At 40.0% G+C, this 21,278-nt stretch overlaps 1 protein-coding gene across 5 annotated transcripts in view; it reads left to right on the top strand.

The window, feature by feature from the left end:
- TAFA1 (TAFA chemokine like family member 1) overlaps positions 1–21,000 on the top strand; it is a 320,866-nt gene extending 299,866 nt beyond the window's left edge. For 3 of the 5 annotated variants that reach the window (XM_051627587.1, XM_051627589.1, XM_051627590.1), the window contains 3 exons: positions 15,256–15,380; positions 17,488–17,556; positions 19,955–19,994. In XM_051627587.1, coding sequence (XP_051483547.1) covers positions 15,256–15,380; positions 17,488–17,517 — 155 coding nt within the window. In that variant the 3' untranslated portion in view covers positions 17,518–17,556; positions 19,955–19,994. Of the gene's footprint in view, positions 1–15,255; positions 15,381–17,487; positions 17,557–19,954 lie in introns of all 5 variants that reach the window. The other 2 variants (XM_051627588.1, XM_051627591.1) reach the window with 1 other exon arrangement.
- Positions 21,001–21,278: the final 278 nt, after the last annotated feature.

A 21,278-nucleotide genomic window follows, 5' to 3' on the forward strand; every position in this document is an offset into this window, starting at 1 on the left:
TTGGAGCTGGAGACTGCTGCTGGTTTACACTGAGGAGGTGTTTGCAGAACACAGTGCCCCTCAGTTTTAAGATAGCAGAAGTTGTTACAATATAAGCGTGGATTGGTTTGGTATTTGAAGTGTCTCTGATGGCCTTTCTAAATGGGGTGATGTGTGCTTATATAGATGAGAAAAATCTCTCCACCTGCTATTTCTGTGTGGAAAGTTTGGCTTTGTGGTATGACTTTGACTTGACAGTGCCTGGAGCAGGGACAGTAGCTGGTGTCTCAGCAAGCTGGCACAGGGAGACCCAGCCCCTGTGCAGGAGCTCGTGGTCCTGCAGCCAGTTGTTCACTTCTTGTTCGGGAAGAGCTACATGTTCCTGCCTGAGCTTAGGTGGTTCATGAACAGATTAAAGTTAACCTTGAAGAGATTAAGAGATGCTGGGGCAAAAGGCAGCCTTTCCCACACACTTATTGAGCCACAGGAGCATTAATTTGACATCCTTGCAGGTGTCCTGCAAGAGCCATGTGCTCAACTTGGCTTCACAAGCAGAGGGAGGAAATCACTGCTGCCCTGGCAGCCTGGGAAAGCCCCAGCTGGCTGGATTCCTGTGAAGTAATTGCTTTTTTAATAGGATTTTATTGTTATTAACCATATTAGGATGGTCACAGGCTGGTTTAGGTGGCTTATGTTTGATTAAATAATGACCTGCTGTAGTGAGAAACGGAAACTCATCCCAATGAATGGAAAACTGTTTTGTCTTTCCTGAAAATAGAAGCAGCCACAATTGGTCAAAAAAAAAAAAAAAAAGGGAAAAAACCCCACAACTCCCCCCCCCAAAAAAAAAAACAAAAACAAACAAAACCAACTAAGACTTAAGTTGACATAATTAATATAATGTATTCTTTCTTTGGTTAAACCTTCATCTTGACAAACCCCAAGCTAATAAGAAGTAATTCTTTTTTTCTTCCTAAAATAGTCTCTGCAGTGCATAGCTTAACCACAAGAGAAACACTTTTTCACCTCAGGAAAATAACCTTAGATGACTTGTAAAAAGGTCATATGAAGTTCAGATGCAAGCCATTATTTTTAATTCATAAGGTCTATCCGTGTTTCCTAGCACCTGAACAGTCCTTCCTGCAAATTACATTCTTTTTGTGAATATAAACAGTTTATTAAAACTCCTGTATTAATTATTTAAATGAGTTTATAAATATTTGAGGAAGCCCGTGCAAAAGGCACTCATAATAAATTATCATATTATACCTTCATTGGAAGTCAAATTACAAAACTCTGAAGATTGTCTTCTGTAACAAAGACATTCCTGCTGCCTGTTATCACAAGGTCCAGGTTAAGAGCTTTATCTCTAGGTAACATCAAAATATAAAACCCAGAGCCTAATGTTTAAAGAGAAATAACAACATTTTTGACTTAGAGGAGTTGTACTAATGTGACATACAATCAAGTGTGTGACTGTTTAATTATCCATGCTTAATGTCTTATGGGAGATCAAGCTTTGACTTTGAGATCACAGGTATGGAGAGTGAATTAAAAAGCAGGAGAGATGAAGGTACTGAGAAGAAGCCCTGAGCAAGTGAAAGTAGGATTCACACACCCAGATTGATTGATTGAATGAGAAGTCAGATGTTGTAAGTAGTAGTGGAAAGGATATGAGTCCTAAAACTATATGGCAGATAAACCTGAACACTGCAATGGGGATTTCTAATCCGAAAGAACATGTAAAAATAAATAAAAAATGGCAGGAGCAGGACAGCAAAAACTTCTCTGGATAAATGGTTGAAATTCTTTTCCAGATGGGAGGAAGCTTCAGCTTCAGAGTTCTTAGCTTTTCAGTGTTGGTTGACAAGGTGACGACTCACTTTCTAGACATTTCCATCTTTTGAGTCTCAGGCTCCGTGCATATGGTCATGTCTGGCTGTCAAGGAGATGGCACGTTCCAAATGGCAGGTGCCAATCAGGACAGAAGTACTTCTGCAGAATTTGGGCCATGGATAGTTAAAATGAACCGTCTTTGTTCAAGGAGTCTCTTGAGATGGACAGGTGGGTTTCTTGAAAACTTGGTCAAGTCAGTTGGTGGTCGTGCAGAATAGACTAGGAGATGCCCCTGCTGTAAAGCCTCAAACAGTTGATTTATGATGGGTGATAAAACTGAGCAATTGCAAAGATGGACTCATGTCTAGGAGGGATGAGAGCTCAGATTAATTCCACATATCCAGCCTTTACAGTTTTCCCAGCACTTGTCCACTCACCTGCTTCTCTTCTCCACCCATCTTCTCCTCCATTGGTGACCACTGCTGCAGCAGAAAATCAGAGTGCAACATAAAGCCCAAACTTAGGGGATTCACCAGCCAGTTCTCTCTGCTGTTTGATCAGCTTTTAACTTTAAAGTGTCTGTGGAGGTGACTGTTCAGAAAGAAAACCCAGCTATTCAATCTTTAAAGTGCTTTAAAAAGACAAACAGAGATTATAACATTTCATCTAAACTTCCTGTTCAGTTTGTGAGTAACTATAGTGATTCTCAGTATCTTTGTTTAGCTCTTCATCTTTGGCAGGCTTCTGCTTGCATACATTTTGCAATTGGCAGAGCTGAAGATCTCCTCAGATTTCTCAAAGAATTTGTGCTGGGCATGCTCAGGCTCCATTTATATTCATTTTGTAAGAGCATTAATGAGATCAAGTAGAACAAGGACAGATATTTATGAAAAATGAGATGTTAAACTCGTCTTTGTCATGATGAGAATAAAGCTTAGGGCTGCACAACTAAGAATCATCTGACCAGAGTGAGCACAAGACTCTTGGAGTATCTGAAGCTAAGACTCACACCTCCTTCTGTCTGGTCATTTTGTCAAGAGTACATCTTGTGCATTACAAACATAATAAATAATGATCCTTGTATAAATTCGGGATTATTCCCTATATGGACAACAGAGTAAGGTCATCATATACATTATTTGTAGCAAAGACTTACAGAGAAATGCTATCCAGGGACTCTTCCAAGGTTATTGGAAAAAAAAAACAAAAAACCCCCACTGTAGATGGTAATAAATTTTCATCTTTTAAGGTAATACAACACAGAGTGAAATGGAATGGAGGCAAAAATACATGAGCTGTGGCAACACCAACATGGCCATGAAATTTCAAGTGCCCATTAACAGACTTCTCAGCTCTATCAAATGTTTCAGAGTAAAAAAGCATAATGAGCACTTGAAATTTCCAAGAAAAGCTTGGCAGTTAAGGTCAGTTTAAAATGAATTTCTTTGGGTTTAAGTCTTGCTGGTAAGCTTTTATAATTGAGTTACTTCTTTCCATGCAGATTGCAGCAGTAATTAAGCTACGATATGAGATACAAAGTATTGTGTGCTCAATTCATCAAGTTTTATTCAGTCTTGCAGGTTTTGTTCCAATTGCACTGGCATTGTTGCACTGAAATATCTCCAAATCTATCATGTCAAGATTATGCATGATGTAATTTGTAATAGTAGCTAGGGATTTGTTTAGAAAAAACAAATGTTCCTTTAATCTTTAAAACAAAATTAGAGTTGTCTTACATCACAGAACAAAGAGATCTGAATGAATACAACATTTCTAATAAATCAGTAATTACCTTGTGGAGTGGCAGTTGGCTCATTTAACATAACCTTTGAAAATAATTTCCTCCACACAGATTTTAAACTGTGCCCTTCTGAGTTAAATTTTGAGAGCTGGACTGTGGAAATTGAAGTGCTCTGTAGGTGTATTATTTATACCACAGCAACCCCCATTTTATGGAAGAGAATTTGGACCATACTGTCTCCTCACAGCAGAGATAATTGCAAGTTAACTGAAATTCCTCCTAAAGATATTTTCAAGCTCTGTCTTTCAGCAGCACGAAGTGTCACACCATGTGCAAGTCCACAGAGCCATCATTAGGGCACTAAAACTTCCCTTAGTTTATCATTTCAAATTGAATCGTCCCTACAAAAAGAGCACTGGGCACCTGACCCTAGTTTGCAGTGCAAGTCTGTTGGTGGATGGGGTTTTAAAGAGCATTCCACCAGCTGTAAACCAGTCTGGCATAAACATATTTCTGTAGTTGATATGGTTTGAAAATAGCTGGTGGGTACAGACAATAGCTCCTGTCCTTTCCCAGAGCACCCTGGTTCATCCATGGGTAACCTCCTCAGGGCTTTGATCCACATCACCTTACTCTGAAAATCAAACAGCCACATGGCAACAGGCACTTAATGAAGGCTGCAGCTCTTCTGCATCTGTGCCCCTTGGACAAGATATTCGTGCATATTGTATGAGGCTGTAGGGCACAACAGGCAAAACATTTTGGGGGAAAGAGAACATACCAAGTGTATATTACGAGACATTAGGTCAAGCACAGATGAACTTCATCTAGTTGAGAAGTGTTTTGGTCATCAGCCATGAACCAGTTAGGCAGCTTTACTGTTACTAGCCAGGATGAAGATGTGATGGTGGCTGTTTTGGACATAGGAATGACAGCACCAGAAGGTGCTTGCACTGGTGCGACTGGGGAGGACAAGAAGATCCCTCCAGAGCCACGTCCTGCAGCCATGACAATGCCAACAAACAGCTGCTCACACCCCAGTCCCATCTTCTCATGGTAGGGCCAGCCTGTCCAAAGTGACGATACCTCAAACGAGGGTTCTCCTATGAAATTGCAAACCTGAGTCACTAACTGGTGGCTGAAATCTGTGTTTGATCCCTCACCTCAATGTATTGCTAAGTCTGCCAATACTGCTCAGAGCCTTTAAAGACGTTTGATTCTTATAAAGAGCACAAAATTACAGAGTGTTTTGATTCAGGAATTTTCCAGCTCTGAGTATTATCCTCTTCTCTTCCTTTTTAAGGAAAGAATAGCAGAAGGCTTCATGTACTTCACACCTCTTAGCAGTCTCTTTTTCCAAAAATTCCTTGATTCCCAGATTTTAGGAGCAACATCACCCTTTTACTGATCTTCGTGGTTTCAGTTCCTTTGCCACTTCTCCTGTCCTCTCTCACTTTCTTCAGCAGCAGATACCCACCTGACATCTCTCACTACCACACAGAGACACTTGGAACCCCAGCCACATATTTATGTATTTTCTAAACTTCGAGATTCAACATTAGATCTTTAAAGCACAAAGAACTTAGTATTTTTCACAGGAAAAACAATGACAATGTAGTAGCTTGCCTTTAAAAAAAACAAAACCAAAACCAACCAACCAACCAACAACCAAACCACCAACATATTTCCCCTGAAAAATATATACAAAGCTTAAAAAAAAGGTGATTTGATTAACCAGTAACACATAATTATTTTATGTGGTATTAATTTATAAATATTCAGTGGAAGATTTTTCCTTATTTATTTGTTTACAGAAATCTTCTCCGTGGACTGGAAACAAGAGACAAACACTACACAGTTTATACCCAAGCAGCACACCAGATCTTAATTTCATAACTGATAACTATCCAATATATTATGCATGCTTTGTTATGGCTTATAAATGCATTACAATTCTATAATTTATTCATTTTCAGCGTTCTTTCATAGAGTGCTTTGCTGCTAAGCTCTGTTGCTGGCACCTCATTCAGTCAAAATTTCTTAATAGACTTTCACCCTTCACAGCCTATCATGCAGCTTTTCCTTTCTACCTCACTAAACCCAAGGCTGGGGGATTCACATCTGAGCAAACAGCAACTTTTCCAGACACCAGATTTGGTCCCACGCCTGCAAAAACTAAGGAGGATTTTTTTTTTTTTTTTTTTTTTCCTCCTGATTCTTCAGTAACTGTTGGATCAGATCCAAAAAGTGGATCATTGGTTTCTAAAGCAAAAGCTGGTGATAATTGTTCCTCTTGGGTGCTCACTTCCACCACCGTGGAAGCTGCAATTACGGAAGTCATAGCAATTATATTTTTGGTTCAGCACAGTCACTTCTCAGCAGTACAGGCTGTGTGAGCAAACATCTCCACAGCAGCATCAGGACCACAGCAGCTCATATTCATATATGTAGGAACAACTTAGGGTCCCTGCAGCCACTAGAGGAATAACATTTCAGGGCCACCCACAAACCTCTGTGTACCCCCTTCATCTTCATCTCACAGCCTGGCTCTGATCTTTCTCTGCCTTTCAACTCATTAATTTGCTTTATTAATGAATTAGTATTAAGGAAAAATTAACATTGCACAGATGCTTTTTTCTCCTTTGTTAGCACACCAGTCCTCAACCCTGGTCTGAAACATGGGTGTGAATATTTATAAGCAGCTTCCTATTGTCTTTCAAAAAATATATAATTATGCTGCAGTTCATTGGCATTTCATTAAATATATAACAATAAGATTAAGCTTTTATTAGGCTGTCTAGAGGCACTTCAAATAGGGTGTAAATAACACTGCTACACTGCACAAATATTTTACCAGTCTGCTCTCCACTTTGGTCTGCAGGGATAGAAGGTTTCAAGTTCCAAACTTCAGTAATAAATAGCAGCAATGAGTCTCCCTCACCTACCAAAGATTGATTTTTTCCACATCCAGTTTGGGAGGGGATCCTTAGTTACCTGCATTCATCTCAGCTCCCTACATTCCGTGTTTTTATTAGTCTCATTAACATTCATTGGTGTCAGCAGGTTGCTCTCCAATGTCTTTGCAGTGAGGCTGTGTCAAATACCAAGAAACTCACAAGCATAAAATTATAAATAAAGGCATGAGGCTCAGCACTCACCTTAGATGCATGTTGCTGTGCATGAAATCAGGAATTTCCAAGAAAAATCTGTGAGGCCATATCCTGGTACTTCAGAAGGTCACAGAATACACTATTTCCTTTGGGGAGGCAAGTTTATCATATACGGTTTATTTTATCATTTTGTGTCCTTTCTCTCTGTCACAGATATCAGCACAAACCTATTTTGTTGAGGCTTGCTCTGTCTTTCATGGTAGAAATCAAATTTCCAGATAGATAATGTAGTGATGGTTTGTTTATAACATCAGCTGTGATCCACAACTGCTAGAGAAAAAATGTCCAGCATTGGTCATGTCTGAGCTCAGGGGAATGTGGAATATTTATAAAAGCCAAAATGCCTTTTAAGTGCAGTTCTAGCAAATGGGAACCATGCAGGGGTTGAGAGCACAGTTTCACTGACCTGGGACCTGCTGGCACCTCTGGGAAAGTGCTGCAACCCATTGGCCTCCAAGCCTGACAGCTTCTGCTGGCTCCGTTTGTTTTATTGCCTTAAAATCTGAGACTTGGAAAACATCCCACAAGTTAAACTATAGGGCCCAAAAAAACCTGATTGCTTTTCATCCGCCTGGACTCAGTGCTTCAGAGATCACTGAGACCTACCTGACTCTAAAGATAATTATGCAGATTCTACTGTTTTTAAAATCTGGACTTTTTTATCTGTGTACCTAGCTAGCAAAGCAGAGGGTTTTTTTACCTCTGACCAGCTGTACACACTTTATAAGAACTCAGAAGAGTGGAGTTCTGTCATTTTTAATGCACTCGGGGAAGTTCACTCACCATGAAGGTGCCATCCATGAGGAATCATGGTCCCACTTCAGATATGGATGCCCCTCAATCATAGCTCTAAGCAAGATTTGTTTCCAAAGCTGTGAGGAGAAGGAAATAGAAAAATGTCAAAGCTGCAGTGCATGAACCTGCCAGGCTGAACAACACTGGGGCTAGAAATTCCTTTGCAAGATCTAAGCTATTTTGGATGAAATCCACTCTTGAACAGACCGTCTCTATTCAGCTGAAAGTCAGGCGTGTGCTTAAAAACTTCCTGGAGGCTCCCAGCCTTCATATAATTTTAATGTTATTATTTATTTTCATAGTAGCTAGGAAGTCCTGTGTCTGGCTACGACTCCATACTTTGACTTGTAGAAATGCTGAAAAAAGATGAGTCTCAAATTGCTGCAATACAGTGTTTGAAGCTCAACAGGTCAGTAAAGACAGGAGGGGAAGATACAAAGAAAGAAGGCAAAAATACTTCATCCTCTTTAGTAAATAAAACTGTAAATGGAAAATTGTTAAGGCAAGATGATCTACCTGAAGTAACAGAGAAAGGCAGAAGCAGACCTGGGATGAAACACGTTTTGGGTGTTTGATTCTCAGACCGTTAGGAAACACAATCTCTATTAGTCACATTGTTATGAGGAAAGTATCCAACAGGATTCTGTCATTAATTCCAATTTACCTAACGACATGTCAGCTGTTAAAAATGGTAATTGAAGTGTTTTTTCACTAGTGAGTCTTCTCATGCTGTTGAATTAGCACCTTTTTTGCTGGTTTATGCAGAATTTAAATGGAAATTTTTCATGGGCTCTTTGTGGCTAATCTGCCCTTTCATATTTTATGGGTATATTTTAGTGCAGCCCACAGGGTTGTTCAAACTTATATGAGGCTCAGAAATATCCTCCTCTGGCTGCTGAGTGTGTTGCAATGAAAAGTCAAAGATTCTGGAGAGAAAAACATATAAAACCTTCCAATTCTTTCTAAAGTTTCCACCAGTGAATTGATAAAACATTGTTCAAAACCTGGAGAATAATGCAAAGATCAGAAAGGTCTTAAAGAGGAAAAACATATTATGATGATCTCCTTTTAATGTTTACTACAATTAAAAACCATTAATTTAGTTCAGCAAGGCTGTATCTGAAGCAATTAGGAGATATGAGGCATCACTTGCCAGCTTGATTGCATTGTGCTTGTGCTTTAAACTACAGAAATGTCAGTTTTTCCAGAGGTATAAGAGGTCTGTTATCAAAGTCTGCAAAATACTACACTGTGTAAGCATTAGATTGATGGTTCTCAAATTGAGTAAGATTGAATTAAAGCAGATAGCTTGATGGCCTCCCTGTGAGAAGCATCCTGTGTTTCTCCTAGGCGGCATTATTCAACCTCAAATATTTTGTTTTGGATGTGTATTCTTTAACTTATCAGACTACTGCTTTACAACTCCCAGAGTAAATGGTATCTCAGCCTGTTTATGAAAAACATAACCCTTCAGATGAGACGTTCTGTCACTCTGGTTTTCTCATCCTCCTAGAAAGTGTGTTCCCACCCCCATAATTCATTCCCCACCCCATGATAAAAATAAGAGAAACTACATGTCTCGTTCAGTTCTCTGAGATTTTGCTTTACAAGGAACAGGTGAGCAGGGGGTTACAGGTTCCCATATTCCACTTTATATCAGGTTGGTTTTGGTTTGTGTTTTTTTGAAAAAGCAAAACAACCTGAAAGATTTCACCTACCTCTGTGCTATTCCCATTGCTAAATATCTCCATCAGTGCAAGTGTCTCTCAGAGGGAGTTTGAACTTTCCTTTAATTTAATCCATTTAGAAAATGACTCACAATTTATTGAATAAAGTGGAGAAAATTGACATCTTTTCATTAAGCTGACAAAGTCTTTTTCACTGCTGGTGTCTCTGAAATGTTTCTCTATTTAAATTTTATTTATATCAATCTTCTCTGGTGGAAACTACATTAAAATTGGAATGCTTTATACTTGCAGTAAAAACTTTCCCATCCTGCAATGAGTGTCATACAGGTTTTGAAAGAGATCTCTGCTTCTTATTCCTTAGAGTGACATGATACCTTTGATCAGGAGGAAGCACAATCTGATATCTCTATTCCTTTGTATTCTATTTCTATATAAACAAAATGTGTACACTTTATCACAGGCAAAAAGAGATAGCTGCTGTGGCTTTATAATGGCAAATGCAGAAGCAATCTTGGAACATTTTAATACATAGCATGTTCCCTCTAAACTGTTGAAAAATGCATGATGATACTTTGCTCTGTTTTCATATTTCAGGGTCTTCCATAAACATGAATTAAAGTTAAATATTGCTCTGTGAGTATTGTCATATTTTTACATTGCTAAATATAATGTCTTTATACTTATTGTCATCTATTGCTAAAGCCATTTCCTAAATACAAATGTAGAGAAGTTAGAGGGGAGTTCTATGAGGAAGTTTTAATCAGATGGATTGTGTATTTGTTTTCCAAATCTTGCTTGATTCAAGAAGGTGACGATGGAATGGTTAGAGCTTCTGTGTTGATTTGATCTCAGTTCCAGCATAAATATTTGAAGGTGTTTAGTGCCTTTTGACTGTCATCCTATAAAAGAATAATTTGTTACTGAAAGTCAAGGGGAAAACGTCCCCAACGAGCTCTTTTCATGCATCAAACCTTTGTGCTCCTGATGATGCACAAAAAAGTCAAAATGCGGTCACTACCCTTAGGCGACCTATAAAGGTTCTCATGAACTTTGCAGGCTGAAGCCCACTGAATTCAGTCTAAGCTGGACACTCCCTGCAGCCACCTGAGGCTCTGGGCATTATGTTTGGGCATTAATTAATTTTAAAATGCAATTGGGTTGTGTAAACACTAGCAAGCATAAGCTATTCTCTTGCTCATTCCCTATGCTCAATCTGATCACCAGGTCTCTGTGCTTCATTTCTCTGGCACACATGATTAGAAAATGCCATTTCAACCAACTGCTTTTTTTGCCTGTTAACTCATGCAGACTAAATACATCAAAAGTTAAATATTTTGATCCAAAAAATTTGCTATAGCTTTGCAAACAAAGGAAAAAAAAAAAATATTCTTTTTAAAGAGTTTAATATTCTTATCAAAGCGGCTTTTTGTTGAAAAGAACTTGGATATAAGCAATCCCATATTTACAGAAGCAGGAGCTGGGGAACAAAAAGACCCCCAACAAAACAAAACCCAAAGCAGAAGCAGTCAAGCCTGTTTTCTATCATATCCTTTTTCTTTCCCCATGGCTGAGGGTATCTGTCTCAGGCAGATCAGCCTTGCATGAAAAAACTCCAGGCTTCATGTATCCCCCAGACAGTGAGAAGAACACAATGAAAATCACTCCAAAATGTTACAGGCATCTAATTCAGCATGATGTGAGCACTGAGGGCCTGTGATACCTGGTGACTAGCAGGAGGCCGTAATTCTCATCCAGAATTAGCAGTTTGGGTCACAGAGCAGCTCAGGTTCCTCATGAACTGGGAGGTCTTGAAGGGAAACCACCCTGAGGGAGAGCATCTTAACTTGAACAATTCTCTCTCTCACATGACTGCTTCAGCACATCTCAGAGCAACTCAGATGAAATGCAGAGAAGCTGAATTGTATTCCTGGGGGAAGCTTTACCCCCCTCCCCATGCAGGTGTACCAACTCTCAAACCCAACCGACTGTAAGTCATTTTAAAGCTTTTTCCTGCCTCTTTGAACAGAGCTGGAGGTGTAAAACTTTGAAATCAAGTAGACCTCAAAGGATCAGCAGTGCCCAAGAAGGACAGCTGGTCCTAAAGATTAAAAGGCTCTTAATAGAAGAGAAAACCTATAAACACAAGACTCAAAGGAAATCATTTTCTTTGGGCTCTGATCGCCCCTGCCCCAGCTGTGGTGCTGAGGACTAGACCACAGCAAGCTTTGTAGTGCTTCAGAATTACAAAGGATTTTTGCCCACTTATATAGTAGAGATAAACAGGAGCTTTTCATCTGCAAGTTACTTTAGTTTCTCCTTTATAAAAGCAGCTGGTTCTTCAGCCCAGCTATACTGGGTAAGGTCAGGTGAGGGTGCGTAGTGGGGGGCCCTTGTGAGGGCTACCTTATGATTGTAACTGCATTTTGATCATAGATAGATAGACAGACAGACAGATAGATACACACACCTGCATATAGATAGATAGACACTAAACTCTATATTTAGTGTGCACCTGCACACTATTACCTTGATCAGTTGACATTAGGGTTCAGTACTGACTTTGCATTTGATTATTTTTCAAGGTCAATAACTGAATACTTGGGCTGTCTTTAACAGCATCAATAAGTACTTAGATCATTTTCATTGCTACGAACAGCATTGCCTCTCCAGGCTGCCTCTCAAGCTGCATTCATCTCGTATCTCTACTTTACATTGTCAACTCCCTAGGCCAGGAGTTTCAGTTCTGTGGTTTTTAGTACTTAGCACCATGGGATCCTTCTCCAGAGCTATTTAATGCTACGGTTTTGCTACTAGTAAATAATGATGATCATCACTTTTGATTCCATATCACAGGATTCTCCTCACATGTTCTGAGAATGCTCCATTTGGATGATTGCTGTGAAGGCCAGTATTTAGCAGGTTATGTTTTTTCCAGTTTGCCCACGGCACAATCTATTATTAGAGCACAGATTCAGCCTTCATGTGCCTTTTCATGCATAGCAAAGAGATTTCTTTTCTCCACTGTTAGTACCATTAATGATACCCTTCTGATCATGGTGTGTGAACAGCATCACCAAACTGCCTTGCAAGTGCAGGTGTAAAGGGGTTTTTTCTGTTGTACATATGGAGAAATTATACATTACATGATGAAAATGAGGTATAAGCTGTGAGCAGAAATTGGAAAGACAACACAGAGCTAGATGATCATTGTAGCCTTCCCACTGAACTATTCTATTCTAAGCTTAGCCTGCTTGCTGCAACTTACTCAACTCTTTTTCCAGACAAAAGTTGCTTTTCCAACTCAGTGGATGAAAACCCCATCCTTGTTGGGACACTTTTTTAGCAAGTCTGCTGGTATAATCACAAACCAACTGAAGGTCTCCTTTAGAGATGTTAACTTGGACTCCTGAATTGCAGTAGCTTCCCTTTAGACTTCATTAGCTGCCCCAAAAGTGTTACTTTCCAATCTGGGTTATTTTTCACTAAGATGGGCTATATTTGAGTGCACTCCAACATGACCCACCAAGTACCTTGACCATATGGCATTCAGATCAACCAACTAGCTTAACAAGCAGCAGAGCCTGATGTGTCCAGCTTATCTGAGGAACAAAGATCTCACCTTTCCAAAGGACATCTTAATTGCTCTTTAAAGGAAAGGAAAATGAAATTTAATTAATATATACTTGACCTTCATTACTGAATTTCCTACTCTATATTTAGCATTTTTATTTCCCAGAGTTTACTATCCGCTTTACATTAAAATCATCTTTCTTTCTGGGTCCATGAGATATTTTAAGGATCAGTTAATCAATCTAAATTATTTTTTTCTGTTTCATTCTTACCCAAATAATACAATATTCAGCTTAGTTTGGGTGCAAACCTGTTGTTGTGACCTGAGTAGGACAACCCAAGGAGATTCAGATCGAACCCCCTTGCCTTCTAAACTCCTTCTCACACAGGAGCCCAACCTTTGTCTCAGACCTGGCCCTTCCAGGGAGTGTGATTAAAATGTCATGGCCCGAGGAAATGCTCGACCCTCCAATACCCCTTGATCAGATTAAGGTGAAACGACACTCAAGGTCTGTATTTGAACATGAGGTTTACTTAAAGCTATAGAAGGAATACAGGTCCTGAGGGCTGGTCCCTCACACTTGTGTACAATTAGTCTCCCATTTTTAAATATACGTTTCTAGCATCACACACCTGGACCTCTGTGTTTGATGTGTTACTCTGCAGCAAAAGGAGCTGGGTTAGAACATGAGGAGAGCATTAAGGAGAGGGAATTATGTGAGGCTGCCAGACAAAGAGTCTGAGGGCTGACCTTCATTTTTCATGGACCACAACGGAAAACAAAATGCTGAATTGTGACAGTCCTGTGAAAAGTAATTTTTCCTTTCAGAAATAAGATCAAAAGGGGAACCATTCCTAGTAAATTAGGACTGTAGCAAGAAAGTCAGCTGCTTGGATGGGATAATAGCAGGTCTGGTACGATAACATGAAGATTATAGCTCTGTGTAGGTAATGCTGATGACACCTATCTTTGAAGCCATGGTTAACTAGTGCCCACCTCTCCTAGCCTGAAAACAAGAGGGCAGCCTAAGTGTTATAGAAAGGGCTGGAGTCCCTCTTTTGGGCCTTGTTGAGGCCATTTCTTCTCCAGTCTCCTGCTCTGTGTGCCAGGCAGAGCCTCCTCTTGTACGATGAAACAAACTAGTGATGCACTTGTTTAACTCCAGGAGTATCTGTGGGTTTGGTGCATTTATTTCTCAGCGTGGGTTGGTCATATATTCAAGATCAGAGAAAAAGAGACATGTAGCTACATCTGTGAATTGAGGGGCTGGACACTAGTAACAGCTGCAGATACATCTTTGAGTGTTTCCTTAGGACTTTGTGAACATAAACAGATTACAAGTAGGTAAAAAATAATTCAGCTCTAATTCTAAATTCTGAAATGCCCTTAAATCAACGCATACACAACAGGGCATTTTCCAGAGCTGAATGGTGTGATACAAGGTAGTCTCCTGCTTCAAAGGTGTTTGATGGGCTTAAAGCAGCTGAGTGGGCAGACACAAAAGGGTTAAGCATCTCTCTTGGAGCCAGTCTGTGAGCAGCTTTGACAGTTCATGAGTGCAACCATGAAGTTAATTCTTGCCAGGGAAAACAAACGACAGACAGAGCCACTCACGTACCAACTAGTCACAGTTTGCAAGGTTAGCTAAAGTTTATCAAAATCCCCAGACAAAAAATGTCATTAAGATACAGTTAAGGTTATAGAGAGATACCAATTCCCAAGCAAGAAACTTCATTAAGGTACAGTCAAGACTGTAAACATATGTGCCAATTAAATTCAAACAACAAGATCCAAACACAGTCGCTATTTACCATGTTAAATATTTGGAAATTAAAAGTTACTGATAGAGATAACAAGGTTTCAATAAAATTCATAATCATATTTCAACAAACTCAACTTCTACTGCTCTTCAGTATTACCTTACCTTTTGTTTTGAGTTGTGATGCTCCTTGCCAGGGAATACTGTGAGAGCTAAAAGGTTACATGGCCTCAAAGAATCTTGTACAGCTTTGTGAAAGAAAAAGCCAGCTGTGGATATGGACAGCAAAACAGGCACCCTTTATTCTGGAGTACCCTGAGCCACAGGTCCTAGAGACCTGGAGAGTATTCTGGGGAAAATCTCTTTTGACTTGTCTTGTTCTTCTCTAGGTCTGTAAAGATCAGATTGGCCACTCAGAGACAGGCTGTTAGGGTGGATGGTCCTTGAAGCAGTGTCACTGTCATCACCACTTTCCCCACAGCCCCAGCATGACAGAAGACTTGACCTTGTGTACAAGAAGGCCATGACAAGCCATGCAATGTCTTAGAAAATACAGGATGGAAAACATGGCATGAAATGTGAAATCCCTGCAACTAAATTTCAAGGAAAGGATTTAGAAGGGACACTGTCTAATAAACACATTGTTAGACTCCTAAGGTATTCTTGAATTAGTTTTCCTTATAATATAATTGCGAACATTGTCTTTTCTCTTTTAGCCTCAATAGTGATTGGAAAATGGTGGTGTGAGATGGAGCCCTGCCTAGAAGGAGAGGAATGTAAGACTTTGCCTGACAATTCTGGATGGATGTGTGCCACTGGCAATAAAATCAAGACCACCAGAGTAAGTCATCTTTCTGTCTATACTTAGGAGCTCTTAATAGAAAATGGAGTCACTAAAAATTGCTCCCATATACCTTATCCATCATCATATCTGCTGTAAAAGTCTAATTACCACTGCACACCTAGCACTTCAGGCCATAATTTAGTGAAAATTTGCATGGATTCAGGCTGAGTCCAGGCTTGATAACTTGGAGCTGCTGAATCATCAGGTCACTTTCTTACACACATTGTCACCTCAGACAAAAAATTAGTGCACATCACTGAGTGCCCTTCTAGCAGAAGAAGAGAAGAGCATTAGATGGAAGGGATCAGCTGGATTCTAGATCCATTCCTTGGCTGTTCTGGGCAACTTCTGTATTAGCAGCTGTGCTTTGTCGCTGAGGACTCAAATCTACATTTCAGGTCTTACTTCAGAGCAGCTCTAGCCCCTGGCACCCTTTAGTGAAATATTCTTGAGGTGCTGAAGGCTGAGGTTATACAGGAAAAGAGGTGACAACTTTCACCATGCATTGCTGGGAAAATGCAGAGATAGAGCAGCAAAGACAGAGATCATGAATGAGCTGGCTAAACTTCTCCTACTAGGAGATTATTTTTTGAAAGGGGGAAAAAAAAAAGTATTTTTCAAAAATACATTCTAGTTTTTCTTTTGCATTGTGCAATCATTTCACAACCATTTTCTTAAAGCTGCCACCTATACCTGTATTTAAAAATTGTAATTGGTTTTTTTTTCAAGCCATGATTGAATTTTTTCCAAGAAAATTACATGGTTGTCAAGTCAAAATATTTTTTATAAATGGGCACATTTTGTTTCTCAGTGAAGTGGAAAATAACTTTTGAACCTGCTAAATGAAAAATAAGTAATTTTCCAATACATTTTTCTCTGTTTATTAGGAAGTTTTACATACACATCCCCAGCTACTGATTCACAGGAATGTGAAGTTTAGTGTCATGATTTCCTGACTTCTTCCTTTTTCTACAATCTTAACTCTAGTAATTTTTCATTTGTTCTAGGCTTTTTGTTGAAGGAGGTTTTATCCCAACACTTTCTAAATTCTTTTCTTTCCCTCCATGTGACTTATGCCAGCATGAACTATTTGTATTGCAACTCCAGTTTATTTGAAATGTGCTTTCTGGCATGACTAATCTCCCCCACCACATTAAATTACCAGGATACATATTAACACAGGAGGTTTTCTTTGCAGAAGGCAGTAAGTGGCCCCTGAAAACACTTTGTCTCTTTGCCATCTCCCATAGCAAAGGAGAAAGCATCAAGGGAACTGTGATTCCTTGGCACAACTTCTTCCTGCAGTGTCTTTGTTGCTGCAAACCACTCTGTGCTCACAACTGCAACATCACTGGAAGACTGTGCACTACTGTCTGTGCCTTGCAGGGCAATTAAAAAAACAAAACCAAATCTACTACATGTCCTTTTCAGTGAGGCAACATTTTTTTCTCACTGAATTAGTGATTTAGAATGGAAGAAAGTGATATTAAAGAAGTAATAAGCAAAAAAGATTGTTATATTTTGGTTAAATTACAGTGATTCAGTACTTCTGCAGTCTGTCTGCAAATGAGACAATTTAGGAACTGCCTTTGCCTTTTTCTGTCTAATTGTCCTGCTCTTAACTCCACCAACCCTCATCATGTAGACTAGTTTTAGGTGATAGCCTGCATCTAGAAGTGAGTGTTAGAAATGTAGCAGCTTCATTAATATGCAGATGGATGGTCCAATCTATTTGGTATGCATTGTTGTATTTCAATTAAATGCGTACAGAGTGAGTGTTCATAACTGAAAAAAAATATTTCTTCATTTACCCACAGGAGTTATTTTAATTAGCTTGTGAGGGGAGTACCTTATGGTGCTGCTTCCAGTAGAATTTTGCTTTGTTGCTTTAAAATATCATTACAGAACCCAACTGACATAGGCAACATGACATGATGTGCTTAGCAACTGTCTCTTGCATTTTCAAAGCAAAAACTCTACTTCATAATCCCTGAAACTTTGCTTGAATCTGCACTGCTGCATCAAGCCTGGCAAAAGAAATATAAAATAATAGAAGCAATCAGATCCTGAAACAGGCATTTTGTTCTTTGTTTTGTCATTTCAGATGGCATCAGAGAAAGAGATTACACTATAATCTGTACTGACCCCAGTCCAGGCTGCAAGATTGAGCCATGTATGTCTAATTTATGTAGTTAAGGAAGTTAAGAAAGCAGAAGAAACAAGACAAATCAGTCAACGTCCTAGATAGATCTGTGGTGATTAGCCAAACAGCCAGAGCAAGTCACCATAGGCTGCAAACTGCTATAATGAAGGCTTTTCCTTACACTAAACACATTTACGTTAGGCAGCTGCTGCCCTTAGATGGAAAACATTTGCATTTATGACTCGCAGCATTAAAATACCTATTAGTGTATTCTTCAAGGCCTGCAGTAAATCACATTTGAGCACGTGTATGTATATATACATGAATTCCTGTATAGACACAACATATGTAATTCTGCAATGCAGTGTATTGTTTCATGGTTGGTTCTTAGGTGGGATTGATACTAATTAGTGTCAGAAGAAGGTGCACAATGGATCCAGTTAAGGTTTTGCCAGCACATCCTCCATTCCTTCCTTTTCACTCGTGTATTCCTCTGTTCAGTCCTTTAGCATAGCTCAATAATTAAGTTGTTAAAGCCAAAGATAAAAAGCTCACAGCCTCTGTAAATTGATTTGTTTTCAACTGATGGTCAGAGTGGGTGACAAACGTTGGAAAGAAATAATTTTGTAATTCAATTTTTGGAGCAGTTTCAACACATTTTTAATCCCCATTTACTCTTTTTTTTTTATTATTTTTTTTTAAAGAACGTAAGTTTCAATGCTTTCCTTACAAATGTGAGGCTCTTGGAGCTGTTCTAGGTCCTGGCTGAAGATCACATCAGTATATTTCAGCAGAGCAACTGGCACCAGGGGACACCCAAGAGCACAGGATCTTCCTGGATGCTGGGAGATGGTGCCCACACGGGCACGTTAATACTTGTAAGAACCAGAGCTCCTGAAAAACATGAAAACATGGCTCTACATGCATGCTGTGTCTTGCCACTGCCCAGCTGAGTGAGGGAGTCATTCAGAAGCTCTTTGCACTGGGTTGGTGTCTCCACACAGGTTTTCTGCTGATGCTGTGGAAAAAGGAAATTTAAGTATTGAGCACCTGGGGAGTGGCAGAGCAGCTCAGCTTGGATCATCTCCCCAGCTTCACAGCCTGTGTCCTCCATTTCAGCCTACCCACCCCCAGTTTCCAGAGTACCATTTGGTTCACCATACACTTCGCCATGAGAGAAATGCCATTTTACAGTGTCCCAAGGGACCTGAGCATCACATTTCTTAGCAGCCACTTATCATAGGCTGCAGCAAATAGCACCTGAGGAGCCGTTGGCACTGTGGCCCTGTATCATCCCCTGCTCCTACAACAGCCACACAAATTCTTGAGGCAGGGTACAAGTGAGAAAGGGATGCATTCATCCCTGAGAGAAAAAAAAATCCAACAGAATAATGTGTCAGTGACAAAACAGGAGAGAAAAAAATGGGAACAGAGGGAAGGAAAAAGTGGTAAATTAACCCAGAGTTTTATTTTCTTCTTTTAAACTGTCCAACTAATATGTCAGATGATTTCCAGTTTAAGATTTTCTTTAGAGCAGTGAAGAAACCCCTCTATTTTTGTGATAACAGTCTCTGTAATTAAGAGGTCAGTTCAAAGCAACAGAGCACAAGATAGTAAATATCTCTTGCTGGAAGACTTACTGCTGCAATTCATCATATCACTTAGTGCTCAGCTAATAATTTGTAGCCCTGATTTAATGCCCGAGCTCGGATTCAAGTCCATTTGAGTTTCATTGCTGATCTAGTCACCTAGCAAAGGTTTGGACCTCTCCTGCCATTCAGCTGTATATCAGTGTAAGAAAGAAACAAAAGCCTCTCTGAGAGAGCTATTTTCACTTCTGGTCAGCTGGGGTTTTTTTCACCATCCTAAAAAAAGCCTCTGGGCGGTCGCATTTCCTCCTCAAGCCATTAGTGCTCTCACTTAGACCAGTTGTGGTGTCAGTCATAAACAGCAATGGGTTTATGGGCTGTTGCAGAGTGAGTTATCTGAGTTATCTCACCCCAGGTGAGTGGATGAAGTCAGTCAGATTTTCCAGCTAGTCACACCTGCTCCTCTTTGGGTAAGTGGATTGGTGGGGGGTCCAAATGAACCTGAAAGATGGATCCATCTGCATGTCTTTGTTGAGCAGAAGCTCCTAGCATCAGTCTGAGATGGGGAGGTGAGCATGGCCCTGTGCCTGAAGCTGTCCTGGCATCTTCTGCACCACCAACCCAGGTGATGGATGCTCACCCAGGACCTCCCCAAGCTCCGGCAGGAGCTCGCTCAGGATCTGCCTCGTGCAAGTCCTTAAATCCCTGCAGCCGCAACAGACAAGAACCCTCCCAAATTGTTGCCATTTAATATTGCAGGGCAAAGTGGCATGAAGCCTGAGTCTCTCTTTCCTCTCATAACGTATTTTATAGAACTATTTCATACTTTCTTACTGCAGATCCACCCAAGGACCTAACAGAGTCTGCATGGAGGCAGTGAGAGCCCTGCTGATTTATGAGGACAAAGTACTGGAAATTTAAAACCATCTCAGCATTTACAAGCCAAATGGATTTCTTATTTGCACTTTGACTATTTACCAGATAACAACAGTGGCTTTACTGTGTGAAAGGAAGTATTCAGTGGAAGTAATGCCCCTGATTTTTGACAGCTGAAAATGAAAAGGAAGAAAATTGTTCTTTTGGTAAAGTTTCCAAGATTGCAAAGTACAAACAGCAGTACAAGTTTGGATCTACAATTTACTTTATACCAGTTTAAGTATATATATATATATATATCAAATATAAAATATGATATTTTGAAATAACAGCCTATCTCTTCAAGAAACTCAATAGTACCACACTTTTCTGCAGCTGCTGTAATACTACTTTTTTTCTTTTTTGTAATGGTCTGGAAGATTCCTACCTGTTTCAGAGAGCAAAGTGGCAGTGAAGAGGCCAAGCAAACCCACTGCAGTACAAGGACGTCTAAGAGCTACACGAATCCTACCCATGTGGCATCCAGAGCTTCCTGTTCCCTTCAACAGAATTTCAAGGGCATTTGTTGTTCCACTTTGTGTTCTGGAGGCTTTTCCCCTTGTGCAATACTAGCATGCTGGCTTTGCATCATGAACCATCCTCGACTGACATGTAACAATGATCATTCTATTCTCTTCCGAGCAAATATTTTTAGAGCTGTTAGATATTCCGTGAAGAAGAGATGGACAACTACTGAGTGAAGTACAGTATGTATTAAAAGTTGATTTGGCAGAGTTTGGTAGACTGTGAGCTCCCTTATTAAAGATGTACTGTATATACATTGCATTCAGACTTTGTATAGCTCGTAGAGACTACAGTAAAATCCCAGTAACCAACTCCAAAGCTTTGCCTTGGTGGCTCACTAGTTCTTTGCTCAATGACAAAGCTGTTTCTTTCCAGCCCAACATCTGATCGCTCTTACATACAGTTGGGTTTGTTTTGTTGGGTTTTTTTATGGGCCCATTTGCAATTGGTGAACAAGCCTATTTCAGCTTAAGGAACACCTCTGGGCAGCTGGAAGGCTCAGGCACAGCTGCACGTGAGGGAATGCCTGGCTCTGGGCTCTATCCCACAGCACACATGGGAGAACCACCCAAATTTAAGCTCCCCTCCTTGCAGGCCAAGCTAACTCTCATCAAGAGCATTTGCCACCAGCTAAAAGCATTTGCGTGGCCAATTCCACAGCACAGCAAACACACCAGTTTCTGGTCAGCAAACTGTGCCTGAGCCCCACCTGCATTTCAGGAA

This window comes from Apus apus, chromosome 9 (genome assembly GCF_020740795.1).
Source record: "Apus apus isolate bApuApu2 chromosome 9, bApuApu2.pri.cur, whole genome shotgun sequence".
Classification (NCBI taxonomy): Eukaryota; Metazoa; Chordata; class Aves; order Apodiformes; family Apodidae; genus Apus; species Apus apus.